The sequence below is a fragment of the Schistocerca nitens genome, chromosome 4, assembly GCF_023898315.1.
Source record: "Schistocerca nitens isolate TAMUIC-IGC-003100 chromosome 4, iqSchNite1.1, whole genome shotgun sequence".
Classification (NCBI taxonomy): domain Eukaryota; kingdom Metazoa; phylum Arthropoda; class Insecta; order Orthoptera; family Acrididae; genus Schistocerca; species Schistocerca nitens.
Genome location: NC_064617.1, coordinates 402,289,290 through 402,314,166, shown reverse-complemented (window position 1 = coordinate 402,314,166; position 24,877 = coordinate 402,289,290). Strand labels below are relative to the sequence as shown.

Sequence of the window (24,877 nt, the reverse complement as noted above, 5' to 3'; positions counted from 1 at the left end):
TCCTTTGTCCTTCTCTTTACCCTTTTCTCCGCTGCGGCGTTTGAGACCTCTCCTCTTTCCTTTCCCTTTCTTTGTTTTTCCCTTTCTCTTTCTTCCTCCCTGTGCGTGTCTGAAGGCCGACCCACGCATTTTTGTGCGTAGCTGGTGATGGGGTAATGCGTAATTCCCCGCCCCGGGTAGACAGGCAGGAGACGTACGTACCCCCTGGTAACGGCCAGGCCCAGGGGGGGGGGGGGTGATTACCCGAGCTGATACCTTCCGAAAGTGCCGATTGATCCCTCCGTCCGTTTGTCGGGAGGTGTGCACTGAGGTATGAACAATCACCTAAGGCGGGAGTGCCCTCAGAGAGGGCCCCCACAAGGGAGGAGCGCGCCATCGGAGACGCCAGTAATCATGGGGGATTCTTCCGCAATGGTTTCCTCATCTTCCACTATGTCTGCTATCAAGCGTAAGTTCACTGAGTCTCAGCCACAGACAGTTCTTCCATCGTTGCCACAGTTCCTTGTTGTTTCTCGGTCTGACAAAGGTCACGACTTCTCCACGGTCAACCCTTTCATTATTCAGAAAGGTGTCGACACAATTGCAGGTCCTGTAAAGTCTTGTTCCAGATTATGGAATGGCACCTTGTTGTTAGAAACAGTCAGCGCCCTCCAGGCACAAAAATTGCTGCGTACTTCACTGCTCCACACCTTCCCTGTCCGGGTTGAAGCGCACCGAACTTTAAAATCCTTGCGTGGAGTCGTTTATACACGCTCCCTCGATGGATTGTCTGACGAAGAAATTCAGCACTACCTGTCTGACCAGGGCGTAACGGCTGTTCATAGAGTTATGAAAAGGGGTGACATGAACATCATTCCAACCCGCACTGTCTTCTTGACATTTGACAAAGTTCAACTCCCATAGAAAATCAAAGCAGGCTATGAGATAATTTCCGTTCGCCCTTACGTCCCAAACCCTACGCATTGCTATCGGTGTCAGCAGTTCAATCACACCAGCCAGTCCTGTTCCAATCCGGCCAAAAGTGTTACGTGTGGCAAGGATGCCCATGAGGGTGCTCGTCCACCTCCATCCCCTCGCTGCATCAACTGTATGGGTGACCACGCTGCTTCCTCTCGAGATTGCCCCGTTTTTAAGGACGAAAAGCTCATCCAGGAAATCAGAGTGAAGGAAAAGGTGTCGACCTTTGCTGCTCGAAAATTATTCGCCAGTCGACAGCCCACCGTGCCTCACACAGGAAAATACAGCACTGTCCTTGTTTCTCCTCGGCCAACAAAGGAGGCGGCCACGCAGACTTGCGACCTCACCTTTAGTGCCACGGGCGTCAGATCGGCCAGCGCAAAGATCGCCCGTTTAACCTCACCACTTTCGCCTGCCTACTCTATGGCTCACCCTTCATCGGGTTCTGCTAAATCTCGAGCCCAAAAGTCAGACACCAAGACTTCGAGAAAAGAGCATACCAGTGAAGATTTTTTACGTACCCCAACTTCACAACCATCGGTTCCTCCTTCATCTAAACATCATATTTCCAAGAAGGCTACAAAGAAACCCAGTTCATCTCCTTTTCCGCCAAGGCGTGTCCCATCTGCAGCACCACCTGGCGGAAATCGCCCTCGGCAGCGTTCTGTGTCGCCAAGGCGCACTGCTGGCGGCCGATCAACCGGCCGATCGCTGGTGGCAGGAGCTGCTCCAGAACAACCTTTGGATCAGGATCTTCTGCCTTCGGCTGAATGCCATTCCATGCTGTCGGTCGCAAGCTCTGAGCAGTCGTTGAGTTGACAGCACCCTTGGTCACATTCCTCCATTTTCTGTTCACCCTATGTCCATTATCCACTGGAATATCCGCGGCATTCGAGCCAATCGTGCTGAATTGTCGATCCTCTTACGATCCTACTCGCCGGTCATCTTCTGTCTTCAGGAAACAAAGCTGCGTCCCCATGACCGCTTTGTTCTTCCCCATTTTCAGTCCGTCCGATTTGATCTGCCCTCTGTTGAAGGCACTCCAGTCCATGGAGGACTCATAATTCTTCTCCATGATACTCTCCATTATCACCCACTCCCCTTAAACACTTCCTTCCAAGCTGTCGCCGTCCGTCTTTCCCTTTCTGGATATACCTTTTCTCTTTGTACTGTATACATTCCATCGTCCACACCAATGGCACGAGCTGATCTCCTTCATCTTCTTGGTCAGCTTCCACCCCCCTATTTGCTGGTTGGGGACTTCAATGCCCACCACCCACTTTGGGGATCTCCACATCCTTGTCCACGTGGCTCACTCTTGCTAGACGTCTTCCACCAAGCGGATCTAGTTTGCCTCAACACTGGGGTCCATACATTTTTGTCTGCCTCCACGACAAATTTATCTCATTTGGACCTTGCGGTCGGTACTGTTCCGCTAGCTCGGCGCTTCGAATGGTTCGCCCTTGATGATACACACTCGAGTGACCACTTTCCATGTGTCCTTAGACTGCAGCCTCAACTGCCATATATGCTCCCGCGACGCTGGAAGTTTGCCCAAGCCGATTGGACACTTTTTTCGTCTCTAGCGACATTCGATGACCGTCACTTTCCCAGCGTCGACGATGAGGTCACACATATTACCGACGTTATTCTTACAGCTGCGGAACGTTCAATACCACGCACCTCCGAATTGCCCCGGCGCCCCCCAGTTCCTTGGTGGAACGAGGCATGCCGTGACGTAATACGTGAGCGGCGACGTGCTCTTCGCGTTTTCCGCCACCATCCTACTTTGACCAACTGTATCCGCTATAAGCAGTTCCGTGCGCGATGCCATCGCGTCATCCGCGATAGCAAGAAGGCAAGCTGGAAATTCTTTATTAGCTCATTTAACACCTTCACTCCCTCCTCGGAAGTTTGGAGTCGGCTTCGACGGTTCTCAGGCGCGCCTAGTTTCTCCCCGGTCTCTGGGCTCACTGTCGCGCATGATACATTAGTGGACCCCGTCGCAATTTCTAACTCATTGGGTCAGCACTTTGCTGAGATTTCGAGCTCTTCAAATTACCCGCCAGCGTTTCTCCCGAAGAAACGTGCAGCGGAAGTGCGACATCTTGCTTTCTCCTCTCAAAATCGCGAAAGCTACAATACCGTTTTCTCCATGCGGGAACTCCAACATGCACTCTCTTCTTCTCGCTCCTCCGCCCCAGGACCGTATGGTATCCACGTCCAAATGTTTCTGCATTTATCGACCCATAGTCTGCGTTACCTCCTTCGCCTTTATAATCGAATTTGGACCGACAGTATTTTTCCCAGACGATGGCGGGAAGCTATCGTCGTTCCTGTTCCGAAACCTGGAAAGGACAAACATCTTTCTCTAGGTATCGCCCCATTTCTCTCACTAGTAGTGTCTGTAAGGTTTTGGAGCGTATGGTGAATTACCGTTTAGCTTGGTGGCTGGAATCCCGCAGTCTTTTAACACCTGCCCAATGCGGATTCCGAAAGCATCGTTCTGCAGTTGACCATCTTGTTGCTCTCTCCACTTATATCACGAACAATTTTCTCCGGAAACGCCAAACAGTAGCAATATTTTTTGATCTGGAGAGAGCATACGATACCTGTTGGAGGACAGGCATCCTCCGCACACTGTTCTCTTGGGGCTTTCGAGGTCGGCTGCCCCTTTTTCTTCACGAATTTATGGCAGAGCGCACATTTAGGGTGCGGGTGAACACTACTCTCTCCCGTACTTTCTCCCAAGAAAACGGGGTACCCCAGGGCTCCGTGCTGAGTGTTGTACTGTTTGCCATTGCCATAAATCCAATTATGGATTGTCTCCTTCCTGATGTCTCGGGCTCCCTCTTTGTGGACGATTTTGCGATCTACTACAGCTCTCAACGGACCAGCCTTCTTGAACGACGTCTTCAAGGATGTCTCGATCGCCTCCACTCTTGGAGCATCGAAACCGGCTTCCGTTTTTCTCCCAGTAAGACCGTTTGTGTTAATTTTTGGCGACGTAAGGAGTTTCTTCCACCCTCCTTACATCTAGGACCTGTCAACCTTCCGTTTTCAGACGTCGCTAAATTCTTGGGTCTTATGTTTGACAGAAAAGTGTGCTGGTCCTCCCACGTTTCCTATCTTTCGGCTCGCTGTCTGCGATCCCTCAACACCCTCCGTGTCCTGAATGGTACCTCCTAGGAAGCGGACCGAGTGGTCCTTCTCCGCCTCTATCGCGCCTTAGTGCGCTCGAAATTGGACTATGGAAGCATGGTCTACTCCTCTGCTCGGCCGTCTATTCTTCGGCGTCTCGACTCTATCCACCACCGTGGATTACGTTTAGTGTTTGGAGCTTTTTACACCAGCCCTGTGGAAAGCCTTTATGCTGAGACTGCTGAACCTCCGCTGTCCAATCGGCGAGCAGTCCTTCTGAGTAGTTATGCTAGCCATCTGTCTTCCATGCCTGCTAATCCAGCCCTTGACATTTTTTTCGACGCCTCCTTTGATGTAGGGTATGCAGGCCGCCCCTCCTCCCTACTACCACCGGGAGTCCGCTTCCGTCAACTGCTCCATTCTTTTCCTTCTTAACGACTTGGGGTACAGCACCGCCTTGGCTCCGTCCCCGGATCTGCCTGCTCCGTGACCTTTGTCGATTTCCCAAGGATGGTACATCTTCACTTGTTTATCGTCGGGCATTTGCTGCTCTATGTGCACAAATGACGGAAGCCACATTTATTTACACCGATGGCTCGAAAACATCGTTAGGTGTAGGGAGTGCCTATATTGTTGGCGACACCCCAAATCACTTTCGGCTTCCCGACCAGTGTTCGGTTTATACTGCGGAGCTTTACGCTGTTCTCCAGGCTGTCCACTACATCCGCCGCCATCAGCGGATACAGTACGTTATCTGCTCAGATTCTCTCAGCTCTCTCCTCAGTCTCCAAGCTCTTCACTCTGTGCACCCTCTGGTCCACCGCATTCAGGACTGTCTGCGCTTGCTCCACCTGGGGGGCGTCTCGGTGGCGTTCCTCTGGCTCCCGGGACACGTTGGTATCTGTGGAAATGAGGCGGCCGATATAGCAGCCAAGGCTGCAGTCTCTCTTCTTCGGCCAGCTATTCAATCGATTCCCTTCGCCGATCTACGGAGCGTTTTATGTCGTCGTGTTGTTCTTTTAGGGCACACACATTGGTCGACACTTCCCCATAATAAATTGCGGGACGTGAAAGCTCTTCCTTGTGCTTGGACCTCTTCCTCCCGAACGCGTCGTCGGGAGGAGGTAATTTTAACTGACTCCGGATAGGGCACTGTCTTTTTAGCCATCGACATCTTTTAAGCGGCGATCCTCCCCCACTCTGTCCCCACTGCTCTCAGCTGTGGACGGTAAGACACCTTTTAAATGAGTGCCCCTATTTTAGTCCGTTACGCTCCCGTCTACAGCTGTCGCCTGATATATCGTCGATTTTAGCAGATGACACGCGCTCAGCCGATCGCGTTCTCGAGTTTATTAGTGCCAGTGAAATGACGTCAGTCATTTGAAGCTTTTTTTGGGGACAACCAACCCCTTTCTGTAGTGGATTTTTAAGCCTTCCTTCTGCTTTTAGTTTCTCCAATTTTATGACTTTCGTTCCCATTGCTGCTGGTTTCCATTTTCGGTTTTTTACTGTTTCCTAAGTCACGGACCGGGCGCTAATGACCATAGCAGTTTTGCGCGCTAAAACAAAAAAAACAAAAAAAAATTCAGTGTGCTCTTGTGACAGATGGTTGCAACTTGTGTCAGTGAAGCAGGTAAGTCAACCGAGTGTTATGCACGACTTATAGTACCTCAACAGATATCAGGAACAGAAAAAAATCGGAGACATTACTTCCCATTTTTAGTCTGTACTATGGAAACATCTTCATCACTGTACATCTGTGGCAACCTACATACATTTTAACAGGCTTACTGTATTCAGGCTTTGGTCACTCTCTTTTTTACACCACACACTTACTTCCATTAACAAACAGACAATGCCCTTCAAGCCTCAGAATTTGTCCTGTCAACTGATGTATTGTATGTGTTTCACTAAAAACTTATTTAAACTGTGCCATAAAATAATTTTTCAGACAGTTCAGTCCCGTACCACATTCATTGTTCAACCTACCCATCTAACCTTCTACATCATTACATTTCAGAAGCTTCCAGTCTCTTCTCGTCTGAGTTTCTTATCGTCCACGTGTCAATTTCATACCAAGCTACACACCAAAATCTGCAAGAATGACACTCTAACACACACATTTATGTTGGATGTCATAAAGTTCCTCTTTTCACGACAGCTCATATTTATGTCCCCTCTACTTCGCCCACCATAATTTATTTTGTTAGCCAAATGCCGAAGCTCATCTAATAGTCTTTGTAAAATTCGACACAATTTGCTTAGGAAATACAGACGTAGATGTAATGTTGTCGTACACACACTGGTGGGCGTACTCTACCATTGCCCTGTATGGAACAACCGTACATATGTTCGTTAAATGATAGTTCTCAGAAAAAAGGTAGCAGTGTGTTGTTCATATACCTATCAGAGGTTATGATTTGGTGACAAATGTGAGTCCAGTCGTATGTATTGCATACTCCTGTTTCTGCATCATAAGATTGACTCTTGAGGGTCTTCAGAACTCCAACGTTCTCTACCCCCTGCGGGTCCGGGGTAAGAATAGGCCCGAGGTATTCCTGCCTGTCGTAAGAGGCGACTAAAAGGAGTTTCAACCGTTTCAGCCTTCCATGTGATGGTCCCCCTTGGGGTTTGACCTCCATTTTTCAAAATTCTACAGAAGTACGAGCCTTTTGGGGAAGTACGCCATACGTGGTGTCTCACTGGTCCTCGGTGCACTAAGACCTTGGCACTCAGCATTGTAACGGCGTTGTAACCACACCTGCTATTCCTCAAATTGGGCCTAAACGCCTGATGGGTTGCACAAGTTACGCCCACAGTGCGTCCCCATCTGCACCTACGATCATGATGGACTTTCCATGGCACCCGAAATCCAGCACAGTAGCCAGCCCGTTGTGATGGGGTCGTCATGTACCCTCTAGGTTGTAGCCCCCTGACAACACAGGGATCGTACTGCTGATACCTGAGCTGCACCCTCCCCACGTCGGCCAAGGAGTAGATGCCCGTCTCCTTGGGGCATCAGGACTCCCGGCAACGGTCATCCTGCCAGGTGGCCCTTGCTGAGCCTGGGTGGCGCCCGTGGGGAGAGCCCCTGGTCGGAGTGGGTGGTATCGGGGCGGACGTTTCGCAGATGAAACGTCAACATGTATCAGGTCGCTCTGCGGCCGAGTCTTTTAAAAAGAAAGGTACTGTCTCTGGTTCTGGTTCTCCTGCCCTTTCCCCCTTGGCCACTCCCTGGGAGGAAGGACAGGCCCGCCGGCTTGGGGCGAAGTACTTCCCCCGCTATTTAGTCTGTTCTCGGACCGATGGGGGGACCTCCAAGCCCATGTTCTTTGTCCAGCACATTGAGGACATCTTCGGGCAAATTGAGGCTCTCAGTAAAATGCGTTCGGGGTCCGTTCTTATAAAGACCACCTCCGCCACTCAGTCGGCGGCGCTCCAGGCGTGCGACCGACTAGGGGACATCCCAGTGTCCATTGTCCCGCATCTGGCACTGAATAGGACGCAGGGGGTTATTTTTCATCGGGACCTCCTGCTGCAATCTGATGAGGAGCTCAGGGCCAATCTGGAGCGCCGAGGCGTGCATTTCGTCTGGCGAGTCCAGCGCGGCCCCAAAGACCGTCGCATCGACACCGGGGCCTTTATCCTCTCCTTCGAGGGGGACGTTCTCCCGGAGAAGGTAAAGGTGATGTGCTACCGGTGCGACGTGCGACCTTATGTCCCGCCTCCTATGCGCTGCTTTCGGTGTTTGCGCTTTGGGCACATGTCGTCATGGTGTGAGGCTGAGCCCCTTTGTGGCGATTGTGGATGCCCTCTTCGTGAGGAACATACATGCACCCCACCACCTCGGTGCATCAATTGTCCTGGCATCCACTCGCCTAGATCTTTAGACTGCCCCGCGTATCAGATGGAGAAGAAGATTCAAGAATTAAAAACTTTGGATCGCCTCTCTTATTCTGAGGCCAGGAAAAAGTATGACCGCCTCCATCCCGTGATGTTGCCAACTTCCGTTTGCCTCAGTTGTGTCCACTCCTTCCACAGTATTTACACCCCCTCTCCTGTCCCCCTCCACCTCCTCACCCCATCTGGGGTCTATGCCTCTGCCTCCCAAATCCCTCCCTTCCAAATCCTCCTCCCTCGCGGCCCCTGCCCCCTCTGCACCAGGGGCCACCCTTCCTCCTCCTCCCCCTCCGCCGCCTGAGAAGCGATCCTCTTCTCAGGCGTCCATCGGGGAAACGTCCCGGACCCCGGCTTCCGAGGTCCGGCATTCCACAACGGCTCCGCGCGTGAGGACCTACTTTGGGTCCAGCCCACCATCCCCGTGCCTCATCGGACTTCCAAGAAGGCCTCCAAGAAGAAGTCTTTATCCCCCTCTCCACCCCAGCGCGTTTCGTCTGTCTCTCCATCCGTGAGTCGCTGCTCCTGGCCGTCCTCAGTTTCGCCGGGACGCTCTGCTGCCAGGCGCTCAGCTGGTCTCTCGTCAGCGAATGATGCTGCCCCTCCTACGCAACCCGGGAAAGCGGCCACAGCTGGCGACGACTCGATGGAACTGGATCCGCCTCCCGCTGGTTGTAGCGTTGTTCCCTCGAAACCTGGCCCTCCGCGGCCGTCGAGGTGACCAGCTCTTCACCCGTTTCGTTCCCCCTCTTCTCTGACTAGCGATGGCTTTGTTACATTGGAACATAAGAGGTATTTGATCTAATCGGGAGGAATTACAACTGCTCCTCCGCCTGCACTGTCCGCTCGTCCTTGGTCTCCAGGAAACCAACTTGCACTCAACTGACCGTATTGCTTTTACCTACTATACCTCGGAGCGGTCTGACCTCCCCCCTGTGGACGGTATTCCAGCTCATGGTGGGGTCATGTTGCTCGTTCGTGACGATGTCTATTACCATCCCCTCCCATTGACCACCCCACTCCAAGCAATAGCTGTCCATATTACTCTTTCTGCCTTTACTTTTTCTGTTTGTACCATCTACTCTCCATCGTCATCCGCAGTTAGTCGGGCTGGCATGATGCACCTGATTGTTCAGCTTCCTCCGCCATTTTTATTGTTTGGCGACTTCAGTGCCCATCATCCCCTTTGGGGCTCTCCTGCGTTCTGTCAGAGAGGCTCCCTCTTGGCGGATGTCTTCAACCATCTCAATCTTGTCTGCCTTAATAATGGCGCCCCGACTTTCCTCTTGGACTCTACTCATACCTACTCCCACTTGGACCTCTCGATCTGTTCTACCACTCTTGCCCGTTGGTTCGAGTGGTATGTCCTTACTGACACCTATTCGAGCGATCACTTCCCCTGTGTCGTTCGTCTCCTGCACCACATCCCATCCCCACGTCCTTCGAGCTGGAACATACCGAAAGCTGACTGGGGACTTTACTCCTCCCTGGCGACCTTTCTGGACCACGATTTTCTCAGTTGTGACAGTCAGGTCGAATATCTCACGGCTGTTATCATCAATGCTGCCGAACGTTTCATTCCTCGTACTACCTCTTCTTCACGTCACGTTTCTGTCCCCTGGTGGAATGAGGCTTGTAGAGACGCTGTCCGTGCTCGACGACGTGCTTTACGCACCTTTCGCCGCCATCCTAAGTTGGCGAATTGTATTGGATACAAACGACTCCGAGCGCAATGCCGTAGAGTCGTCAAAGACAGCAAAAAAGCTTGTTGGGCCTCTTTCACCAGATCCTTTCACAGTTTTACTCCCTCTTCTGTCGTCTGGGACGGCCTGCGCCGGCTGTCGGGCATTAAGGCCCACTCCTTGGCACATGGCTGACTTCAGGTAATGAGGTACTTGTTGATCCTGTGGATACCTCCAACGCCTTCGGCCGCTTTTTCGCGGAGGTTTCAAGCTCCGCCCATTACCACACTGCCATCCTTCCCAGGAAAGAGGCAGAAGAGGCTCGGCGACCTTCCTTCCACTCGCTGAATCTGGAAAATTATAATGCCCCCTTTACTATGCGGGAACTCGAACGTGCACTTGCACTGTCCCGGTCCTCTGCTCCGGGGCCAGATGCCATTCACGTTCAGATGCTGGCACACCTTTCTCCGGCAGGCAAAAGCTTCCTTCTTCGTACCTACAATCGCCTCTGGACCGAAGGTCAAGTCCTCATGCGTTGGCGTGACGCCGTCGTTGTTCCTGTACCCAAACCCGGGAAGGATAGACACCTTCCTTCTAGTTACCGCCCCATTTCTCTTACAAGCTGTGTCTGTAAGGTGATGGAGCGCATGGTTAACGCTCGGTTAGTTTGGATTCTTGAATCTCGACGGCTACTTACCAATGTTCAATGCGGCTTTCGTCGCCGCCGCTCCGCTGTTGACCACCTTGTGACCTTGTCGACATTCATCATGAACAACTTTTTGCGAAAGCGCCAAACGGTAGCCGTGTTCTTCGATTTGGAGAAGGCTTATGATACCTGTTGGAGAGGAGGTATCCTCCGCACTATGCACAGGTGGGGTCTACGCGGTCGCCTGCCCCTTTTTATTGATTCCTTTTTAACAGATCGACAGTTTAGGGTATGTGTGGGTTCCACCCTATTGTCCGACGTCTTCTTCCAGGAGAACGGAGTGCCTCAGGGCTCCGTATTGAGCGTAGCCCTTTTTGCCATAGCGATCAATCCAATTATGGATTGCATTCCACCTAATGTCTCAGGCTCTCTTTTTGTCAATGACTTCGCGATCTACTGCAGTGCCCAGAGAACATGCCTCCTGGAGCGCAGCCTTCAGCGTTGTCTAGACAGCCTATACTCATGGAGTGTGGCAAATGGCTTCCGGTTCTCTGAAGAGAAGACGGTTTGCATCAACTTTTGGCGATATATAGCGTTCCTTCCGCCATCCTTACATCTCGGTCCCGTTGTTCTCCCATTCGTGGAAACAACTAAGTTTCTAGGGCTCACACTGGACAGGAAACTTTGTTGGTCTCTGCACGTCTGTTATTTGGCTGCCCGTTGTACACGTTCCCTTAATGTCCTCAGAGTTCTTAGTGGTTCATCTTGGGGAGCGGATCACACTGTCTTGCTTTGCTTGTATCGGTCCATAGTCCGATCAAAGCTGGATTATGGGAGCCTCGTGTACTCGTCTGTTCGGCCATCCCTCTTACACCGTATCAACTCCATCCACCATTGGTGGTTACGTCTTGCGACCGGAGCATTCTACACTAGTCCCGTCGAGAGTCTTTATGCTGAAGCTGCCGAATTACCATTGACCTACCGGCGCGACGTACTGCTTTGTCGGTATGCCTGCCGGCTGTTGTCAATGCCCGACCACCCGTCTTATCAGTCCTTCTTCACCGATTCTCTCGACCGTCAGTATGGGTTGTGTGTGTCTGCCCTGCTGCCCCTGGAGTCCGCTTTCGTCGCCTGCTTCGACAATTGGATTTTGCCCTCCCTACCACCTTCAGAGATGGTGAGAGCCCGACACCACCGTGGCTCCAGGCTCCGGTTCATATTTATCTCGACGTCAGCTCGCTCCTGAAGGAGGGTACTCCGGCTGCAGTGTATTGCTCTCGGTTTGTCGAACTTCGTGCGCGACTCGCCAGTCACACATTTATTTACACTGATGGCTCCAAAACTGACGATTGTGTCGGCTGTGCCTTTGTCGTCGGGGCCGGCACCTTTAAATACCGGCTCCTCGACCAATGTTCCAGCTTTACGGCCGAGCTTTTTGCTCTCCATCAGGCCGTTCAGTATGCCCGCCGCCACCGCCATTTTCGTATGTACTCTGCTCTGATTCACTCAGTGCTCTTCAGAGCCTTGGAGCTCCATATCCGATCCATCCCTTGGTGCAACGGATCCAGCAGTCCCTCCATTCTTCTGCTGCTGATGGCTCTCCTGTCAGCTTTCTGTGGGTTCCCGGCCATGTAGGAGTGCCTGGGAATGAGGCTGCTGATGCTGCAGCCAAGGCTGCAGTCCTCCTGCCTCGGCCAGCCTCCCATTGTGTCCCGTCATCTGACATTAGTAGGGTTGTTTGTAAGAGGCTTGTGTCTTTGTGGTGTGATACTTGGTCATCAGTTCAAGGAAACAAGCTCCGGGCAGTAAAACCGTTCCCAACTGCTTGGACAACCTCCTCCCGACCATCTCGGCGAGAAGATGTCCTTCTGACCAGGTTGGGGATTGGGCATTGCCGGTTTAGCCACCGCTACCTGCTCTCCTGTGACCCAGCCCCACAGTGCCTTTGTGGTCATGCATTAACAGTGCGCCATGTTTTATTGTCGTGTCCCCGTTTTAGTCAATCTCGTGTTGTCCTGTCTCTGCCATCTACTTTACAGGATATTTTAGCTGATGACGCTCGAGTAGCTGTTCGTGTTCTTCGTTTCATTACTTTGACTGGCTTGTTCAAAGACATCTAACTCCTTCACTTATTTTATCCTCATCTTTGTAAGAACTTTCTGGTGCCCCCCCCCCCCTTGAGTTTTACTAGATACTATGTGCTCTAACAATTGTGACTGGGCGCTAATGACCTCAGTAGTTGAGCGCCCTTAAACCCCCCCCCCAAAAAAAAATCCAACGTTATCTGTAGCCTATCTCACAGAGACCTGTTCGAGGCCCACCAGGGGCCCAAAACTCTTTTGTATGTGTTTCACTACCATGGGGCCCCAGACTTTGCAGCATTACTTCCTTCCCATGCTGCAACCTTATACTTCCACTACCCCTTCACTCCTTTGCCTCTCCATCGGATAGTTTTCTTGGCGCAGACCCTGCTTGGATCTGGTTTATGACTGGGACTAGAGCTTCCACTTCTGGTGTTTTCTACAAATTTTCATTAAATAAATATATGGTGGCCTGTGTTGGATTTGACCTGCCACAAATTTTTAAAATTTTCGAGAAGTGCGGATCTTGCAGGGAAGATCACCCAATGCAGTGTATGCTCCACCTTCATGCCTTCCCATCTTTCCACCCTTCCCCGTAATAAGGTAATACACCCAAAACCTAGTATGGTAACCATCCTGTTCTGAGAAAGGAGGAGGGGGCGGGTCATCAGGCACCTGCACGGTGGTAGCCCCCTGCCCACACAGGTATTGCATTGTTGGTGTCTGTGCTGGAACCTCCCCATGTATGTCAAGGAGTATGTGCCCAGTATTACTAGGGCATGGGGACTAAAAGCAACAGATTACAGGCCAGGTAGTCATTGCTGAGGCGACGTCACTGTAGCTGTAGCATATGACGCTGTTTTACATGCTGGGAGCAGTCACTCATATTTCTGCTTGGTCTCATGTTCAGGGTCTTGAGTCCTTGTACTTTCTCTCTCTCTCTCTCAAAAACAAATGGTTCAAATGGCTTTGAACACTATGCGACGTAACTACTGAGGTCATCAGTCGCCTAGGACTTAGAACTAATTAAACCTAACTAACCTAAGGATATCACACACATCTATGCCTGAGGCAGGATTCGAACCTGCGACCGTAGCGGTCGCTCGGTTCCAGACTGTAGCGCCTAGAACCGCAGGGCCACTCCGTCTGGCTCTCTCGAAAACAGTGGAATCTGGTGAGCAGGAAGAATGGTGCTTTCCGCGGTTGACACAGATAGGGGAGGGGCACAAGGTGATTTCACATGCAGTACTTGACCACAGTCTCTACAAATGGGACTAGCAATATGAAGACATATTTGAAGCACCACATGGGAGGAAGGGGGGACATATGGTTTCACATCGCAATGGTGTATAATCGCCTTGGTCTTTTCAGGTACTGAATCGCCTTCAGAGGCCAAGATGAAGGCACCAGTAGTTACACTATATCTCGTGTTGTCCTGTCTCTGCCATCTACTTTACAGGATATTTTAGCGGATGACGCTTGAGCAGCTGCTCGTGTTCTTCGTTTCATTACTTTGACTGGCCTGTCCAAATAATCTAACTCTTTCACTTATTTTATCTGCATCTTTGTAAGAACTTTCTGGTGTCCCCCCCCCCCCCCATGAGTTTTACTAGATTCTATGTGCTCTAACAATTGTGACTGGGCGCTAATGACCTCAGTAGTTGAGCGCCCTTAAACCCCAAACAAAAAAAAAAAGCTCCTTTAAATTCTTTTTCTAATACTGGATGCCCCGTCTCTTCTAAATCGCGTCCTGTCACAACAGACAAATCTCCCTCTTCGTAGAGGCCTTCAATGTACTTTCATCTATCTGCTCTCTCCTCCGCATTTAAGAGTGGAATTCCCGTTGCAAAAAAAATGGTTCAAATGGCTCTGAGCACTATGGGAGTCACCTGCTGAGGTCGTTACTCCCCTAGAACTTAGAACTAGTTAAACCTAACTAACCTAAGGACATCACACACATCCATGCCCGAGGCAGGATTCGAACCTGCGACCGTAGCAGTCGCGCGTTTTCTAGTTTCCCTACCATGTTAAAGCTCCTGACACTCCATACCCCAACTCGTATAACATTATCCTTTTGTTGATTTTTCAATCTTTTTCACAAGATAATTCCCTCCCAGAGATCCGCAAACTTTTGTCAATGGAGAGATCATCATGACAGTTTTTCAGTCACAGGACACATGTCCTGTGGATACACGTCGTGTGTTTTTAATGCAGTGGTTTCCCTTGCCTTCTGCATCTTCATGCCATTGATCATTGCTTACTCTTCTGCCTTTAGGGGAAGTTCCTCATGCCAAGGACAAGAGAGTGCCCTGTATCTCTGTCCGCCCCGTCGCCCTCTTTGAAAAGACAGTTGGTAGAATGAGGGTGACTTCTTATGCCGGAAATGTTCGGCCGGCAATGCTATTAATAAAATTTGAACGGTAGTGGGTTTCGATCCCGGGACTAAGAATGATTAGATTATTAATCAAAGGCGCTACCCATTCACCACGGGTGCATTGGTAATAACTTCATGCAGTTCTGGTTCTATGGTCCTCTCATGACTGATATGTATAACTGTTCATTTGTTTTTCTTCTGTTCATTTTCAGGTAAAAAAAAAAAAAATTACCAGTCACTTGTCCTTGGAGCAATGAAAGTGGATTTTAAAGGTTATTGGAAATGTGAAAACGTGAGGGAAGAAAAGAGGCGATCATGGGCAGAGTTCGATACTCCGCCATCGTGTAAGGATAAGGAAATTATGCGACAAATTTGAGAGGGAAAGAAGTGTGTGTGATCTGACGAAGGGACGGTGTGACAGGAAGAAGTCAGTAGCGGACGAAAGAGTGGTGGACGCAGTGGTACGAGGTTTCACAAGATCCCCAAAGAATTCCACACGGCCAGCAGTGCGTGTGTGAGGTGTAAGCAAAGTGTGTTCAGCGCATTTTAAAGCAAGCAATGTACTACATTCCCGAGTTGCTTCACGCGATGAATGAGGACAATCCGGATAAGCGCCTTGCATTTTGTGAATGAATTTGCTATTATGAACACTTGACTGATTTCATTGTTTGTTCTGATAACGTAACGTTAAATTGAATGAAACCAACAATAGCCGTAACTATGTGCTGGGCAAGAGATAGTGGGGGTGTGGTATGTCTGTCAGAAGACTTGTAAAGCCAGTTTTGTTTTAAGGGTACAGTGACAGATGTGAAGTACCTTACCATGTTGCAGGAAAGAATTGTACCAGATGCTGACCAGCTGTACCGAGAAGATTTTCATTTTTCTTCAGCCAGACGGTGCACTGTCTTCTTACCATCGTGACGTGCGGCAATTGCTAGATGAACAGTTGGTTGAGAGGTGAATAAGCCGACGAGGAAGTATTGATCTTCCACCCAGAAGCGCCGTTAGACTTCTGTGCAGGAACTCCGAACGACACCGTCTACGACACAGTCACGCACGCTGAAATGACATGAGACGATTGTGACTACCCGTGAAACAACCAACTGCAAGCATATCACACTTGTGTCGATGTATTTCGCATCGTTCCAGTTGTATTGATGGCGCTGGAGAAAATGTAGAGCATCAGCAGTAAAACATCATTAATAACGTGACTATCTATGTGACTCAGCAATAAATAGTTTTTGAAGTTCAAAGAGTTCAAACCCCTTTGTGGAACACCCTGTAGTTATAATCGTTCTCTCCCGCTAACTGTATTTCTGGCCCATGAACATGAACATGCTAAGGGTCAGTCTGGCTGCTCATCTCGTTCTTTTAGAATAATTTTATTTGTTCGATACTCCTAAGATATAGACAGAAATGATTCACTAATTTGATTCCTTAAATCAATCAGTCGAGACCAACCCCTGTGCACCGTGAACTGAAGCGGACGTGGCCGAGATTATCGCACAATCTAGTTTCCGACGCAAGAGTTACGTAGCTCCACACACATCGATCGTGAGAATGGCGAAGTGCGCGATACAGGCAGTTTTCCGCCAACCATATACCCTACTGGTTATCGAACCTGTCCTGTTTCCATCCCAGCAACCTAAAATGACAAGCTTGGAGGGAAGAAATGGGTCAAGAGGTTTTCGGTGCTAAGCACTAGTTTTACGCAGAGTTGCAAACACACGTTTTTCTGGGAATAAAAATTATGGAATCTCGCTGTACCAAATACGTTGAGATCATTGAAGATTATAATATTCTGTAGTCGAAAAGTTACTTCACTCATATCGAACTCTTGTTGGGAGGAAAGGAATATATCACGTAAGCATACAAACGCGAGTGGTCGTTTACTGTTTTGGAACGTGTCTGCTGCGAAATACTTGCCGTTTTATTTTGACTCCAGTACGTCTGTTTCCTCTGGGAATCACGTACACGAGATTTGTTGATGATCTCTCGTATGTTGAATCTATAGTTGTATGACTCATGGTCAACTGTACCTCAACGGAGCAGAAACAAAATATAATGCTGTAGTTTTGCCATCGCTCGTTATCTCGGAGGGCGTTAGATGTTGCGTGTTTGAGTTTAGTTTCCTGCGAATACTAACTAGAACGAATAGTTTTAATATGCCCTGTACAAAAAGTTAGATGTGCAGAAATTTAACGTTTAATTATGTTAGCCCTTAAGTTATGTTTTTTAAAGAATTTCTTTTGTGTATGTACATATTAATACATATTTTATGATATTTTTTTCAGGATGCAGTGAACTCAAGATTACAGAACGCACAAAGATCTGACGAATGCATTAAATTTGAAGACATTGTGGAAGATATAGGAAGTAACGGGAAGTTTCAAAAACGCCTAAATATAATTTTTAACTGTGTGTCAGTGATTTTCAACACAACTTCTTCATACAGTAAATTGATAGCTATCACTGTGCCTGATCATTGGTGCCATGTTCCAGGAAGAGAGTCAGCAAATTTCAGCGTAGAAGCGTGGAAAAACCTTACAATACCAAGGCAAGTACATTACTTTTAAAGAAATGGAATAGAGGAGCCAGTGGTTGCTCGTAAGACACCACGAAATTATTGAATAAATAACTTTCACAGTTTCAGTGACGTAAGATTTCGTTTATATCATTAATAATTTTCTATTTATATATTAACAAGCAAAACATAAATGAGAAACATGTATGTTCCTAACCTAATATCTTCTATGTTTCGTAACGCATATTATTCCAGACAGGGTAACGAATCAACGTAGTACGCTGTCGTCCTCACTGGAATGAGATCGTTAGGCTTTCGGTGGTTTGACATAAGCGTTATTAGCCTCTGTACCAATCACCTTGCAGTTGGACTAAAATTCCTGAAAGTGCAACAAAATGCTAGTGAAACCGATAGAAGTGCTGAGTATTTAAAGTAAGAAAGAATGAATCTCCACTGTGACGTGCTGCTCCATTGCATTCATCGAATACTTCACGTCGGGGTAAATAGCCCTAAATCAAGTGCGAATGTTCAGTTATTATATGAGATCAGCTACAATCGATTAAGAGAACCTCTTAAAACGTAACGATGTTAAACAGTATGTAGTGCTTATCAATTTTCAGACAAAACTGTGAGCTAAATTTCCTTGATGTCCAGGTGACAACAAATTAACACTCAATCAGCATACTGATAAAGATGGCCAAATAGCAAAGCTGGTTTGCGTTCAGGGGATTTTTTTTCAGAAAAAGGTAGAATTTCATCAGCTAATTCTCAGATTACGTGCCAATGTCAATAAAATATTCTGCAGCAACGTACGATAAGTAAATGGGCTACTTCAGATTAGGCGTTTATCTCTGTAATCAACAATATAAGTAAATGGAATATTCAAACCGTGTAGAATTAAATATAAAGCAAATTTCTATCAAAGTTTGAGAGCCATAAGCATTCGAAGTACTAGGGGTGTATGTAGCATGCTGTAAAGAATAGCTGTGTTCAGACCGGTGTTCTGGTGGCGGAATGTTCATGCAAGTGCGGTGTCCAAACTAGTGGCCAGCCGGCCGCGGTGGTCTCGCGGTTCTAGGCGCGCAGTCCGGAACCGTGAGACTGCTACGGTCGCAGGTTCGAATCCTGCCTCGGGCATGGATGTTTGTGATGTCCTTAGGTTAGTTAGGTTTAAGTAGTTCTAAGTTCTAGGGGACTAATGACCACAGCAGTTGCGTCCCATAGTGCTCAGAGCCATTTGAACCATTTTTGAAACTAGTGGCCATTTTCCTGAAGGCACAACTCAGTGAGCGGTCTAAAGGGACGACGGAAGAGATGTAAGGTTGCTGGTGTCACAGAGCGACAAGCTCCCCGATGCGATGTTTTTGTTCAAGAGTAAAGGTGGACCAAACTCTTATTTCCAAGTACCAGTTACTGCGGTTACGGTTGTTTTTATACCAGTTACTGTTAACAGTTATTAATAACTGTCAGTTACGTTTACTACCGAATGCGCCAGACTGGAGTGCACTTCAATAACTAATCAAGTAGAATCTCTCAGTTTAGTTTATCAGTGCGATTAAAACTAAGGCTATTGCGAACTGGCAGAAACACTAGCGGAATCGTGCCATAAACTTGCACATTAACTGTCCGTTACATTTCAGTTGATGTCTGAAAAGTTATCGGTGTTTCATGTTACCTTTGTATAAGTTATCGATCGCTATTAGAAATTATCGAGCTGCTATAGTAATTGTACGAAATATTGCCACAGAACCATTAAACCTGAAGTTAAAGACGTACTTTTTCAGGTACCGTATGAACTAATATGTAAGCTGAACAGTGTGCGCAAAATTCGAAGCTTTGTTTCTGGTGCTGCTTACTTAGTGTAGTAAGTGTATGGTCATGAAGTAAAACACAAAAATAAACGTAACATGTTAGTTTAGTTTACTCCAGTGCAAGATATTCCATCTGAGAAAATTGACAACATGGGAATAAAGCCGGCCTGAGTGGCCGAGCGGTTCTAGGCGCTACAGTCTGGAACCGCGCGACCGCTACGGCGTAGGTTCGAATCCTGCTCGGGCATGGATGTGTGTGATGTCCTTAGGTTAGTTAGGTTTAGGTAGTTCTAAGTTCTAGTGGACTGATGACCTCAGAAGTTAAGTTTCATAGTGCTCAGAGCCATCTGAACCATTTTTTGGGAATAAAGTTTTGTGAGAGATTTGAAAAAATGCTAGATTTCTGCTAAATTTCTTCAACTACCGGCAAGGTCTTAATTTTTTAGTGTGAGTATGACTAATTATATTTCTCCAAGCCTTCGGAGTGTTCTGTATTTACTACTTTTAGTAATATGTGTAAAACGTTTATGAATCAGCCCAAAAAATGTAAAATAATTTTTCCTAGACGTACGGATTCCTAACCCCATACAGAGTGTCCTGAAAATTTGTTCTTGTGAATTTTTAATGGGTATGACAATACTTGTAAAAATAAAAAGAAAAAACATGAAGCACCTGTAATAGGTGAACTATACATGAATCGATAATATAAGTAACAAAAAATTTTATTGCACTTTAAATGAGACCAATTGTTCAGTGATTTTTCTTAACGGTGGCTATGCTCTGCGCCCATTACTATTTATTGCATGTGCCCACATTTATCGTTTTCAATTTTGCAAGTAGTGTCACATCTAGTCAAAATTCATGACCACGGATTTTTAGGACTGTCAGTACGATGTTACGATTCTGTATGGGGCCAGGAGAAATTAATGTATACTTTTTTAGTCCGCTCTAAAAACGTTGCTTTAACAACTTTTTTATTTAAATAATTACTTTCTGTGTTTTAGTCTAACGCGTGTGAAATTTTTCAGTCGATATCAAATATTTTGCTGACATTACAGCAGAGATATTTGATAAATATCAGTTTTATATCAGTTTCTCATCATTTGAGTCAACAAACATATTGCTTCCTCCTACGTATGCACCGTATCGCGAAAAGACCACAAAGGTAAAAATTAGAGAGATTAGAGGTCACACGGAGGAGTACCAGCAATCGCCACTACCGCGAAACATTCGCGACTGTTTCAGGAAGGGGGGAATAGCAGTGGTACACGAACTTCCCGCCGCCACGCAACCAGACAAGAAAGCGCATTGATATTGCATTATCATCCGCGTCTCAGCTATGTTGAAGGTTTCAGATCTCTAGCTCATCGGGAAGTTAATTTGAAATAAACTGTGTTGAACCCCCTGACGTTCGGCGATTATTTCCGCAGAAGAATAAAAATACTTGTTCCATTCCAATCTCTGTCCTCCCAGGAAATAGCATCGTCTATTGCGACTTTCTGGAGTCTGGGACACGGTTATCAACGTCCAGATTACTAGTAACGGTAGCCTGAAACCCCGAAGAAGAGATGCGAGAGAGGTTTGCCACAGAATAGAAATTTGTACACTCCTACAGTTATTCTCATGAGATATTTTGTAGTCATCAGTCTTCTGACTGATATGGTGCGGCCCGCCACGAATTCCTCTCCTGTATTAACTTCTTCATCTCAGAGTAGCACTTTCAACCTACGTCCTCAGTTATTTGCTGGATGTATTCCAGTCTCTGTCTTCCTCTACAGTTTTTACCCTCAACAGCTCCCTCTAGCTCCATGGAAGTTATTTCCTGATGTCTTAACAGATGTCCTACCATACAGTCCCTTCTTGTCAGTGTTTCCCACTTATTCCTTTCCTCTCCGATTCTGCGCAGAATCTCCTCATTCCTTTCATTACGAATCCATCTAATTTTCAACTTTTGTCGGTATCACCACGCCTCAAATGTTAATTTTCTCCTGTGTTCCCGTTTCCCCACAGTCCATGTTTCACAACCACACAATGCTGTGCTCCAAATGTTCGTTCTCAGAAATTTCTTTCTCAAATTAAAGCCTATTTTGATACTAGTAGGTTTCTCTTTACCAGGAATGCCCTTTTTGCCTTTGCTAGTCTACTTTTGATGTCCTCCTTTCTCCGTTCTTCATTCGTTATTTTGCCGTCGAGCAGAATAATTCCTGTTCTCATTTCTGCTACTTCTCAGTACTTCCGTCTTTCTTCGATTTGCTTCAACCCACATTCTGTAGGGTACTCACGAGACTGTTCATTCCATTTAGATCATCATGTAATTCTTCTTCGCTTTCACTGAGGATAGCAATGTCATCAGCAAATCGTATCATTGATATCCTTTCGCCTTGAATTTCAGTTCCACTCTTGACCTTTTTCTTTTATTTCCGTCATTCCTTTTTCGATGTATAGGTGGAACATTTTTGCAACCTCTTTAATCCGTTCAATTCGTTCTTGCACATCCAGTACTATAGTTACGTGTTGACTCAAGTACATATTGTATATTACCCGTCTTTCCCTATAGCTATCGCCTGTGTTTCTCATGATTTCTAATATCTTGCATCATTTTACATTGTCGAAAGCTTTTTCCAGGTCGACGGTTCGTAAGAACGTGTCTTGATTTGTCTTCGGTCTTGCTTCCATTATCAACCGCACGTCAGGCTTCTCTCTCTGGTGCCTTTACTTTTCCTAAAGCCAAACTGAACATCTAAGACATCCTCAATCTTCTTTTCATTAATTCTGTATATTATTCTTGTCAGCATCGTGGATGAATGAGCTGTTAAGCTGATAGTGCGATAATTCTCGCACTTGCCAACTCTTGTAGTCTTCGGAGTTGTGTGGATGATATTTTTCCGAAAGTGTGATGGTATGTCACCAGACTCATACATTCTACGCCACTTCCCCAAATGATTCTAGAAATTCTGAGGGAATGTTATATATCTCTTCTGCGTTATTTGCTCTTAAGTCCTCCAAAGCTCTTTTAAGGGGCTCCGGAACGCCCTATACTTGCAATGTTAAAATAACGCTTATAAATTACATCTTTCCTCACAAAGTATTTGAGGTAGGAAGTTGAACTTTTTACAGATTATTTATTGGAATATGGGCTACAACTTAACACAGGGATTTTACAAAATTTTAGTTCAGTTATTAAAGATGATTTTTTTCAGTTGTAATGAAAATTCACAATATTTTTTTGCAATTTTTTATTTATATATTCAAAAATATACAGTTTTTTGGAGAAAGGCTGTGTTAAATTATGCAGAAGGTGCTGTGTAACATTTACTGAAAGTTTGAAACAAATATGTTTGGAAGATCCTTAGAAAACATGTAATTAGTATGAGAAAATAAAAGTTTTGGGAATCGAGCGACAAAGATTGGATTAACTTTTTAGTGCATTTCAGGTCCATAGTATGGATTATCTTCATCCTCTGCAAACTCCTCCTCCAGCTTCCTCTTGTTCCTCCTCCTGTTTACTCTTGCTTGTATTTCTAGACTCTTTACAGCCCCGTCTGCAGCCCGAAGGCATTCCTTATCTAAAGCAAGCATCGCTCGTTGTTGTGTTTGTAGATTTTGCTGCCATTTTCTTCAGTTGCAGTTACTGCAACACTGTTCCAAAAGGTGGTCATGTATGAACACTTATCACATTTCAGTTGTATTTCACTACGTCTACGTGCTTTATTATGGAGAGTTCCAGACCAACTTCACTACAGTGAATACATCTTACACAGTTTGAAAAAATTCCTTTGAGAACCGACACATCAAATATTTCATTCACATCCGATTCGCCCATAAAACATTCATAGTTTTCACTCATTGAACCAAGCTTCTTCTGTGAAGTATTTTCTTTCCCACTTTGACTGCTATGGGCAGGTGTACTTGAGAGGTTAGGTTCACTCACTTGGTTATCGTCTTTATTGTTTACAGTAATAACACATACCTTTGGCTTTCCAACATTTCTCCTTTTCTTAAAAGCCTTCAGAGGATTTCTAATAACTTTACTTTTACTCATTATTATACTTCAACAAAACAGAGACTCAAGAAACAGAATTAATTACGAATATTTTCGAGATAACGACAGAGTAAATAAACAAACAATCGACAATCACACTAGCGATATATATTGAACCATCACAGGTTAGCCACAACACATACTTTATCTCACATCACTAAAATGTACCTGATGAACACGGACGTTAATAATAACACCATTTGACAGCAGTTTAACAGCGCCACAGTGGGTCATGCCCATGTAGAACACATTTCAAAAAAAATTTAAAAATAGTTGTAGTCTTCGGAATTGAATAAATTATATATCTATTAAAAGGTAATAGTCTGCAGATTCAGAAAACGCAAAAAAGTAAAAATTGAACTTTCATGATTTTGAGCCTTTCCGGAGCCCCTTAAGTTCTGATTATAATACTGGATCCCCTATCGTTTTTAAATCGACTCCTGTTTGTTCTTCTGTCACATCAGACAAATCTTCCCCTCCCCTCAGAGAGGCCTTCTTTTACTCTTTCCAACTTCCCACTCTTACCTTTGCAATTGGCAGTGGAATTACCGTTGCACTCTTAATGTTAATACCCCTGCTTTTAATTTCACCGCAGGTTGTTTAGATATTTCCTGTATGCTGAGTCAGTGCTTCTGGCAATAATTTCGTTTTCGATTTCTTCACATTTCTCATGTAGCCATTTCGTTTTACCTTCCCTGCACTTCCTATTTATTTTATTCCTAGGTGACAAGTATTTTTTTTATTCCTGAATTTCCATAAACATTTTTATACTTCCTTCTTTCGTCGGTCAGCTGAAGCATTTCATGTACGCCCATGGTTTCTTCACAGTTACCTTCCTTTACCTATGTTCTTCTTTCCAATTACTGTGATTGCCCCTTTTAGAGATGTCCATTCCGCCTCATCAACTGAACTTCATACTGAGCTAATCATTATCAGAGTATCTGTAGCCTCAGAGAGCTTCAAGCTTTTCTCTTCATTCCATAGTGCTTCTGTATCCCACATCTTTGTACACTGATGCTTCCTGGCTAGTATCGTAAATTCACCCTACTGTTCATCATTACTACATTGTGATCTGAGTCAATATCTGCTCCTGGGTACGCCTTACAATCCAGTATCTAATTTCGGAATCTCTGACTGACAATGATGTAATGTAACTGAAGTCTTCCCGTATTTCGGGGCCTTTTCCAAGTATACCTTCTCTTCTTGTGATTCTTGAACAGAACATTCTCTATTACTAGCTGACACGTATTAGAGAACTCAATTAGTCTTTCTCCTCTCTCATTCCTATTACCAATCCCATATTCTCCCGTAACACTTTCTTCTACTCTTTTCCATACAACTGCATTCCACTCCTTCATGGCTATTAGATTTTCCTCTTCCTTTACACATATTGCTTTATTCGTTGAATGTCCTTATATAACTGCTCTCTTCATCTTCAGCTTGCGACGTCGGCATGTATAATTGTCTATCATTGGTGTAGATTTGCTATAGATTCTGGTAAGAGCTTCCCTATCACTGAACTGTTTACAGTATCTCTCTCTCTCTCTCTCTCTCTCTCTCTCTCTCTCTCTCTCTCTCTCTCTCTCTCCTCCCCCCTGCCTTCCTATTGATAAGGAATCCTATTCCTATTATACCATTCTCTGCTGCTGTTGGTATTACACTATAGTAATCTGAAAATAAATCCTTGTCTTATTTCCATCTCTTCACTGATCCCCTCAATAT

At 46.3% G+C, this 24,877-nt stretch overlaps 1 protein-coding gene across 1 annotated transcript in view; it reads left to right on the top strand.

The window, feature by feature from the left end:
* LOC126251761 (solute carrier family 22 member 7-like) overlaps positions 1–24,877 on the top strand; it is a 166,632-nt gene that overhangs the window by 23,468 nt on the left and 118,287 nt on the right. Inside the window, exon 2 of the mRNA XM_049952376.1 lies at positions 17,073–17,335. Within this exon, the coding sequence (XP_049808333.1) occupies positions 17,073–17,335 (263 nt within the window). The remainder of the gene's footprint in view (positions 1–17,072; positions 17,336–24,877) is intronic.